Source organism: Aquarana catesbeiana, linkage group LG06, assembly GCF_042186555.1.
Source record: "Aquarana catesbeiana isolate 2022-GZ linkage group LG06, ASM4218655v1, whole genome shotgun sequence".
Classification (NCBI taxonomy): Eukaryota; Metazoa; Chordata; class Amphibia; order Anura; family Ranidae; genus Aquarana; species Aquarana catesbeiana.
In genome coordinates this window covers 104333966-104343745 of record NC_133329.1, presented here as the reverse complement: position 1 = coordinate 104343745, position 9780 = coordinate 104333966, and the positions used below count along the sequence as shown (strand labels likewise).

General features: G+C 42.3%; 1 protein-coding gene across 3 annotated transcripts in view; it reads left to right on the top strand.

Moving 5' to 3' along the window:
• The window catches only part of TFAP4 (transcription factor AP-4), a 41970-nt gene extending 32502 nt beyond the window's left edge, over positions 1-9468 (top strand). The window contains exons 5-8 of one of the 3 annotated variants that reach the window (XR_012245252.1): positions 636-776; positions 1346-1510; positions 4257-7535; positions 7755-9468. Coding sequence is in view for 2 of the 3 variants with exons in the window: in XM_073636581.1 (XP_073492682.1) it covers positions 636-776; positions 1346-1510; positions 4257-4430 (480 nt within the window). In the remaining variant the exon portion in view is untranslated. Of the gene's footprint in view, positions 1-635; positions 777-1345; positions 1511-4256 lie in introns of all 3 variants that reach the window. The other 2 variants (XM_073636581.1, XM_073636582.1) reach the window with 2 other exon arrangements.
• The last annotated feature ends 312 nt before the right edge of the window (positions 9469-9780 follow it).

The window sequence follows — 9780 nt, the reverse complement described above, 5'->3', positions numbered from 1 at the left end:
CTTCCCTCCTGTTGAGTGCCCCCACAGCAAGCGGCCTGCTATGGGGCACTGGAGCCGAGTCACAGCTCCCTGTGTCTATTCAGACATGGAGCCGCGGCCCGCCCCCCTTCTCTTCTCATTGGCTCTCGCTGCTGTCAGTCAGTCAGCCAATGGCGCAACGCTGCTGTCTCAGCCAATGAGAAGGGCAGTCCTGGGCAGCCGAGACACTCCTACAACATGGCTGGATCTAGATGGGCTCAGGTAAGTTTTAGGGGGGCTGAGGGGGGCACTGCACACAGAATGCATTTTATCCTAATGCATAGAATGCATTAAGATATAAAAAACCTTCTGCCTTTACAACCACTTAAATGCATTTTTTTTATATTGACCTAAAATAGATTAATTTGTTCTTTAATTGCTGATCATTGCTTTACAAGTTGGTAAACTATTAAATATTCCCAAATCGTCAAATAGATCCCATTATTATGGAGGCAATATCAGTTAGAGGAGTATTTTGGATAGCCAACCCACGCACCTTTTTTTGGTAGCTTTTAAAATTTTAGAGACCTACTTCGATTATAGAGAGGGATCAATATGGGTGATCAACTTCTAATCGGTTAGTTTTGGAGTAATTAATTGGTCTACCTTATTACTAGGTTCGAGCTCTGGATGCTCATATGTACCCCGAGAAGTTGAAGGCGATAGCTCAGCAAATCCAGCAGGAAGATGAGGGAGGGAAAGCACAGGGACAGTCACCGGAGTCGCAGGACAGGAGTGAGCAGCTCCTCCACTCCCAGGTGAGTCATCCATTTGTTTTTTTTTTTTTTGTTTTTGTTTTTTCCTGTCTGTGCCTATTTTAAGACAGGCCATACATTGTGCAATTTTCCTTTTCCTTTTACATTTACCAAAACCATATAATATGAGGTCAAACCTAAACGCTTTCAGTTTGTATGCAATCGGGCAGACCCTTGCACTACATGGTTCAAGAAATTTGTATAATGTATGGCCCGCTTAAGTCTGAGCATAGTTACCTAACTTGCCATCATTACCAACATGTGGATAAAGGACAAAATAGGTTGTATGCATAAGTTGCCCAAACATCAGCTAAATTATAATACAAAGTCACAATGTCACTTACTTTTGCAATGTTGATTTGCTTCTTAAAATGTATTTATTGCAACGTCTCACTCCTGCATCCGATAATGCCTCAAAATATGGTGCCTATATATATTCTAATATGTGGTGTAAAATATATATATATATATATATATATATATATATATATATATATATATATATTCCCTCTTAATATTTTCTGCAGCATGTTGACACTTTTTTTTTTTTTTTTTTTTTGTTCTTCTCACAGCTCCTGGCACCACATCTGCCCTTGGCACCTACCCACCACCCCACAGTAATAGTGCCTGCTCCACCACCTCCACCCTCTCACCATGTCAATGTTGTGACTGTGGGACATTCCTCTGTAATCAGTTCTGTGTCCACGTCCCGTCAAAATCTGGACACCATTGTGCAGGTAAGTTCTCATACAAGTACATGGTACAGCAGGCACCTATCAGGAATATGAAATGTTGGGGTAAAAAACACATTAAAGTGGAACTTCAGTCATTTTTTCATCTTTCCGTCTATTAAATCTTCTGCCCTTGTTGTTTTAACTTTGGATAGTAAAACATTTTTTTTCTACCACTTCCTGTTACTCGTCTGTTAAAAAGCCTAGGGTTATGACATCATGCACAGCACTTGCGCGCTCTCTCTCACTCACTCACTTACACTCTCTCACTCTCGTGAGAATTTGCTGGGGGGGGGGGGGTTTGAGTCATATGAGGGTCAACGAGAGCTGCAGAGCTGGAGGTGTGTGTCTGTAAATCCAGGAAGTGAATAGGCAGCAGCTTCAGCTGCCCACAGTTAAAATAGTTGCAGCCAGACTCAGTGGAGGGAGATTTCTGCAGCATATTTGGCAAGTACAGAATCACAGTATATATATAAAATAATATGCAAAGTGGTTGGAGTGAAGCTTCAGAATGGCAAAGATGTTTTTATTAAAAATTATGTGAGCAGAATGCAGTTCCTCTTTAAAGTGATTATAAAGTCTTGTTTTTTTTTTGTTTTTAGTTAAAAATAACAAACATGTTATGGGTTTGCAAAGGGCAGCCAGGATCCCCTCTTCTTGGGTCCCTCTTCGGTGCTCCTGGCCCCTCCCCCTTTTGTTGAGTGCCCCCGCAGCAAGCAGCTTGCTATGGGGGCACCCGAGTCGAGTCACAGCTCCCTGTGTCCATTTAGACACGGAGCTGCGGCCCAGGCCTGTCCCTCTCTCTCCTGATTGGCTGTCTGGCTGACTTTGACAGCAGAGGGAGCCAATGGTACCGCTGCTGTGTCTCAGCCAATTAGGAGGAAGACACTCGTGGGCATCGCTGGACAGAGATGGGGCTCAGGTAAGTATTAGGGGGGCTGCTGCACACAGAAGGCTTTTTATCTTAATGCATTAAGATAAAAAAACCTTCTGCCTTTACAACTCCTTTAAAGTTCTTTGTTTAATTCCCTCCTATTACAAAGCACCTTTGATTTTACATATAAATGCACACTTTTTTGGAAGTTTACATGACTTAATCAAGCAAAGCCTGAGTTTACACGAGCAACTTGCCAATGTGCTTTCTTTTGCAAGTTTTGCAATGTAGTAGCCTCATTAGAATTACTTCAAAAGCACATGTTTATTTCCCTGAAAGCAAAGAAATATTCTACTCAGGCCTTGGAATTTGTAGGCATCGGGCTTAAATAAATTTACAGTTAGTGGCCCACTCATTTAAGCCACTTGTATTGTTGGTCCTTTAAAGCTGAAGCGTAACCTGCTTATATTTTGTTTTCCCTGGTTCCTTTCCTCCCCCCAATCATCAACATCCTAGGGAAATCTTTTATTAAAACCTTTCCATATTCATTACATACCCTTTTTTTTTTTTGTCTCTGTGCTTCTCTGTGCCATGCAGGCAGATTATGACTAGAAGGAAGGGCCAGCCGGGTGCTGTACAAAGCCTCCTAAAAACATCACAGCACCCAGCATCAGTACTTTTCTCAAGAGACCTCAGCCCTAGTGTCTTAGACCTTGTTCACGTGCATTTCTATGCTGGCAGTCCCATTGCTATCAATTAGGATGCAGCGGCTGCACAGACATAGCCACTGCTCCCGATTTGACATCTGTGCAGATGCATCCGTACGGATGTCAGATAAGGAGCAGTGACCCTGCCTGTGCAGCTGCTGCTTCCCAATTGGACATCAATCGGAGTGGATGCACGAACACCTATGTATCCCTGTGCGGCTAAACACAGCCTTCACATGAGGCACGCATTGATGCGCCCTGTGCGAACAAGACCTAAATAAGGAGATCAGTTTGGAGCAGTGAGAATTTCTAGGCAGTGTGTATTTGTTATGCAGATTGCCAAAGGTAATGCCCACATGTGATTCTGAGCTTCCATGATTGAAAGCGTAAAAGGGCTAGATAATACTGGATGTCTTTCAGCCAGGGAATTAGACAGGCTATCTGATTTTCTGCAGGTTCTAATGCATACCATGAGAAGCTTACACTATGCAGTGAGCAATTTCAGTATAGGAGATGAGCCTGTATAACTGTGCAAGACTGAAGGTAAGGTTGGAGTGCAGATTTAAGACTAATGTCCCGTACACACGATCGGATTTTCCGACAACAAATGTTGGATGTGAGCTTGTTGGCGGAAAGTCCGACCGTGTGTATGCTCCATCGAACAGTTATTGTCGGACTTTCCGCCAACAAATGTTGGCTAGCAGGTTCTCAAGTTTTCCGCCAACAAATTTTTGTTGTCGGACTTTCCGATCGTGTGTACACAAGTCCGTTGCACAAAAGTCCACTCATGCTTTGAATCAAGTACAAGCCGGAAGCGCTCGGTCTTGTAAAACTAGGTGTTCGTAATGGAGTTATCACATGACTATTGAACTTCCTTTTTATCAGCTCGCTGTACGTCTTGTACGTCACTACGTTCGTAATTGTTGGCCAACATTTGTGTGACCGTGTTTATGTAAGACAAATTGGAGCCAACAACCTTCAAACAAAATTCCACGGTTTTGTTGTCGGAAAGTCCGATCGTGTGTACGGGGCATAAGGCTTGCTTTAGGTTGGTTGGAATGGCTTATGAAGTATGCATGAAATTACTGGTCAAGTATTAACAGGCCTAATTTAGGATTTTTTTATTTGAGCTGACAGACTAACTTTCTGTACTGCTTTCTGTCTCCACCAGGCAATACAGCATATAGAAGGCACGAGGGAGAAGCAGCTGCAGGAAGAAGAGCAACGGGGGGCTGTCATCATGAATGCCCCCCGCCCATGTGAAGATTCAGACACCGCTTCAGACACAGAATGCGACGACAGTGGTGCAGAGCAAAGCAAGGACGACACCATGGAGGACCCCTGACATCTACTGCCCCACCCACATGTGGGGAGAGACTGGGGGAAACTGGAGGGGGGGAGGGGGAGGCTGCGGGGGGGTACTAGAGGGAGCCCTACCAAAAGTTGCCTTCATCCAGCCTCCTACCCAAATCTTGTAGGGTTTTTAGGGGTGGTCTACCGCTGACCACAAAGATACTGTAATACGGTTGAGGGCAAAAGGGTTAGCGCACTAAGGGATTGCCCTGGTCTAATAAAGCAAAGGAGGAGGTTCCTTGTGGTGGGGGGTCCTTAAACATAGTCCCAAAGCTTGCAGCAGTCCCTCTATCCTATTAAGGTTCTCTTTAAGTCTTTCCTAGTGGAAGGGATTAAGGCCTGCACTGGTAAAAAGGGGTTAAAAATAAGCTTTTATAAAGTGTCCCTCCTTGCCGCTGTTGAAAGGACACCGTACAAAGAACTATACTGTATGTATTAGTGCAATACATACAGGTATCTTTGCAATTTCTAAATTTATAGAAACATTTTATACTTCAGTATATTTTATAGAGAGCTAGCACGCGTATAACAGACCTATATTTGACATCTGTTTCTTTTATAGGAAACAACGTCATCAGAATGGGACCGCAGTAGGGAGATAGCATAACGAACACTATTTGTTGGTTTGAGTTAAAAAATGTTATCCTGAAATATTCCCCTTGTTAACTGCCTGAAAGTATTGTGCAGGCCTTCTTCTTTAAGACCACACGATGGCGCTGTGGGGAACAGAAATTCTCTGCCTTTTTTTTTTTTTTTTTTGCATTGTAAATGAGCCCACACAAAGTCTTAGCACTACATGTAAGATTATGACATCCATTCATCAAAATATTTTGCTTTAGTATTTGCTGCTGTGGCCTTCATTTTCTGATCGATTTGCATTTTCTCTGAAGCTAGAATTGGTTTACTAGGGGTTAAAAAAAATATTTGAGGACTCAGCCAGTAAAACAAGTTAGGCTTGTTTGGTTAATAATTTTATATCATGATATGCTTAGTTGCGATATTGTGGAGCACATGAATGTTGTCGCTATTTTGCTTCAGGGTTGAACTCGTTTGGACAGCAGAGCTGACATCGATCTTTGCCTGAACCAACGTTCAATCTGTCGGCTCAGTACGAGATCTCCCGTGTCTCAGGATGCAGTGTTGTCACTAGTTTCTAGCAAACTGAAAAGTTATAGTTTTGAAGACAGGATTACCTTTAAAGGTGTTAAACTGGGTAGGACGGTCTGCTGGTGTTTGGTTGGCTTCATTGTTTGCCACTGATAACCGTGCGTCTACCCTTCACCAATCGGATCAAAAATCTTCCTGCTATGAAATTGCAATCCCTGTAGAAGCTTAAACAGGGTTTGAAAGCTAAAGTGGCTGACCTCTTAAATCTTTTTCTTGGGAAAAAAAAGAAAAACCTACACGTGAATTTTATTTTTGCCATTTTAGGCATCAAACACGCTTAAAGTGGATATATCACACACAATGAATTGATTAGCCCAGTTAGTAAATTGCTATTTTCAGCTCAATAGGTAGGTTTCTGTGATGTATGAGCACTATGGGTCTACTTTATTTTGTCCTAGACATTGGTTCCAGATTGACAGACATCTTGTGCTAAGCTACTTTTCCAGGCTTTTTAAGAAATTTCTATTTAAAGGGTCAGTCCATGGAAAACGTATTTACATGTTTGGTGGGTGCTAAAGAGTTAAACTACAACTCCCAGGGACTGTAAAATCCCAGGGCCCATTTACACAAGGTGCGAGTACAGGCTGGTTTGTATTGCTTTTTATACAATATATATATGTCTGTTAGTAAAGCTTGTCATACAGGAGTAAAATCACGCATTTTGTTCCCATAGGCTTTTAAATGGGAGCGCCTGGAACACGTTTTATATATGCACGTTTTCCAGGCACTCCTATTGGATTCCAAATGTGCGATTCTGCCCCAAAAGAAGCTCATGTACTTTTTTGAGCTTCATGTAGTAAAGGACATGGCAAGTGTGAATGGGCCCACTGAGAATAGGATTCTTCAACTTGAGAGCTGTCACGGTTTGGGAATCATGTGACAAAAGACTCAGGTGTGAATGGCGTCTTGCTGTTCCCATGTTAGCACTCTTGCTGCAGCCATCGCAAGGGGTTCTGCTCTCCTTGCTTTATTCTAAATCTAGGGTATAACATGGTAAATAATGCATCAGAAGGAGTGGGGACACTCAAAACTTAAAAAAAAACATACAGCCAGCACATAGGGGTGGGAGCTTGCACCACTGGCGCCCCCAGGAGTAATAGGAGGTCAGTGACACAGTCCCCCCAGTCTCCACCTTATGTCATTTTGAATGGACTGTCCCTTTTTAATAAGCCACTGCAAAGGGTAATGATGTTCAGTAAACCATAGTAACCAATTTGACTTTAACTTTAATCAAGTTGAAGCAATCAAATCAGCGTAAAATGAGTGATTGCTATGGGTTACTGCACTTAACACATTGTTTATATTCCTTTTTTTTTGCCCCCATGAGATTTGAAGCTGCATGCAGTTTTATTGACATATGAAGCTTTCTTGTGTGGAGAAGCAGGCTTTCCTTTAACCAGATGGAACCTGTGCTTAACTGCTCCACGGTTTACCGTTTATTTTCCCTAAAAGCACTTAAAAGTCATTTTTTATTTTTTCTGTTTGCCAGTGATAATTCTGCCAGTAAAAAATGCTATTAGGTAGGCTGCTGCAGTTTCCCCTACTTGTTGTCATTTTGTTGGAATTTTTTTTTTTTTTTTGCTCCCTACTTTTTCCCTGCGGAGGAACATGCTGTGATTTTTCAGTGGTGCAAGCTTTTCACAAAGTTACAAAAATATAGGTGTATAAATATTTCAGCGTAAGGAATTTACAAGGGAAAACCAAAAAAAAGATGCACAAATGAGGAAGCCATTTTGTTGGAGAACACCTCTTGGGACATTTGTGATGGGTTTGCTAGAACTACAGGAAAGAAAGTGTAGGCATGTCTCCTCAGCAACCAGTAAATGCTTGATTTTCATTTTTTTAAAATTCTGAACTAGATAAGTGTTAGTGTCTGGTTGGTTGCTCTAGGAAACATACCATCTTTTTATTTCTCCAATTTTTATGTGAGGTCCACTGTTCCCATACATTAAGACTTGGCGACATTATCTGAGGTTGAGGTACAAAATATCTTTGGTAATGTCCATTTAGAGCTGGGATATGAAATTAGCGGACCTCCAGCTGTTGCAAAACTACAAGCCCCATCAGGCCTCTGCCTCTGGGTGTCATGTTTGTGGCTGTCAGAGTCTTGCTATGCCTCATGGGAATTTTAGTTCTGCAACAGCTGGAGGTCCGCTAATTGCATATCCCTGATTTAGAGTTCGAAATACTTTTGGCAGGGACCAAAAGGTAGCTGATCATACCTTCAGGTTTTCCTCCATGCTATGGCATTCTGTTTTGGGGTGTTACCACATTCACGTTAGGGTGTGATGTATTAAGGCAGCCCATTCATTTTTTTTTTTAAGCTTGGCACTACCACACATGGCATGTATGCCGTGGTGCGTGGCAAAGTGGGTCCATTTACACCTACTGTACTTATGCATTGGGGTGCCATTCTAAATAAACGGCACCACAATGTACCACACAGAGTGGCATGTGTTACCACAATGGGTAGGTGTAAGGCCAGCTTTAGTCTGTCTGGCTTCTTTTCAGCACTGTGGAAAACTACAGAAAAAAACACAACTTCTGGGTTATGAGCTGGGACAGTACTCATTGACTGAAGGATCCTAATGCCAGAGCACTCTAATATGGAACCAGCTAAAGTTTGATCAGACGGTGGCCCTGTCACCACTCTCTCTGACATCCATTAAATGAAAAATTGAAGGAGCCGAGTAGAAAGTTGTCATCTGAACAGCACCTGCCTCCAATCAGAAGCAGGCACTCTGATAGGCAGCAGCACAGAATTCAACAGGCTCATTGGTAATTTGTCCATCCACACTGTTTAGCGTGGATGGAGGATTCTGTTTGATTGCCAGCAGACTGAACAAAGAAATCAATGTATGGTCGAAAGCTAACTTTGTTATATGCGTAGGGAGTTCTCTGGGGGCGAAGCCTCCCCAAGCTATTAAGTCTAACTGCCGACTTATGGCGTCATAACTAAAATTGCCTAATTAACTTTTCCCTTACATTGAAGAGTATAGGGTCACTTTAAAAGAGAAATATGTCCAAAGCGTGTTTTTGGTTATACTTTTGTGGGTCACAGGAGTGCACTTAATTTTACTCTTGTGACCCAGAGTTAGCTTATAGTGGGCTATCGCTCACTGTCAGGTGACGTCACAGAGCTGCTCCAGGCTCTGGAAAGATCTCAACAATGTTGTCAGGGTCCACCCACCTCCCTGATTGACAGCTGGCTTTGGTTCTCAACATGCGGCTGAGAGTCAAAGCCAGGTGTTCCTGCCACCTCCTCCCCCAGTGAGAGTGGTGACTGACACCCTCCGTCTGCTCTAAGCAGACCGAGGAACTGAGCAATCAGTGGTCATGTGATCGCTCAGTTCACATTCTTAGAGCCAACTTGGGACCGATGCTGCGGCATAGAATCCTAAACTTCTCCTTCAGGCTCCAAAAGCTCAAATTTTCTGTCCTCTCTCACACTCATTTGCATTTATAGTCATGCAATAGTCTATAGTTCTCTGTAATCAAACTAATATATTCCTTCAAGTCTCTTGCCATAATTATGTCTTCAACTCTGTATACTTTGTCTCCAACAAAATGGCCCCTCCGTGATGGTTAAGCTCTATACCGCTGATCTTTACAGCATGATTCTAGTCAGCATAGGAAATAAGGGTACCCCGCCCATGCTCAGCACTCCTCCCCCCTTTTTACCTATGAATGCTCTTCCTGTCTATTTTTTTTTTTTTTTTTTTTAACCATTTCAGCTCTTGTGTTTATTGAGGAAAGAAAAAGCTATTTTATATTTTGTTAAGAAAGTGACATTAAAAAACCCTTCTAGGCATTGGCCTTTGTAAAGAAACAAAATAAAAATGTTTGTACTTGTTTTTTAGAAATCTGTTGTCTGTTATTTTTATTATGAAGACCTCCATATAGAGTAATATATTTCTGGATATATTGATAATCATAAATCTGGGCTATTTTGGTTATGGATAAAACGAGTAGGAGGTAAAAACTTCTGCTGGGTTCTGCTTCTGAGGTTGACCTCATTGGGGAGCTTTTCCCTCACTTTGTATCCTTGGGACACCTGGACAAGAAATGCGGAGAGCAGTTGTCACCAGGATAGGAAGACTGCAACAACACAATTGTTCTGACCCTTCCTCCAGTCTACTAAAGATTTGTTCTCGGTGAATGGTAAATCTTGCTAA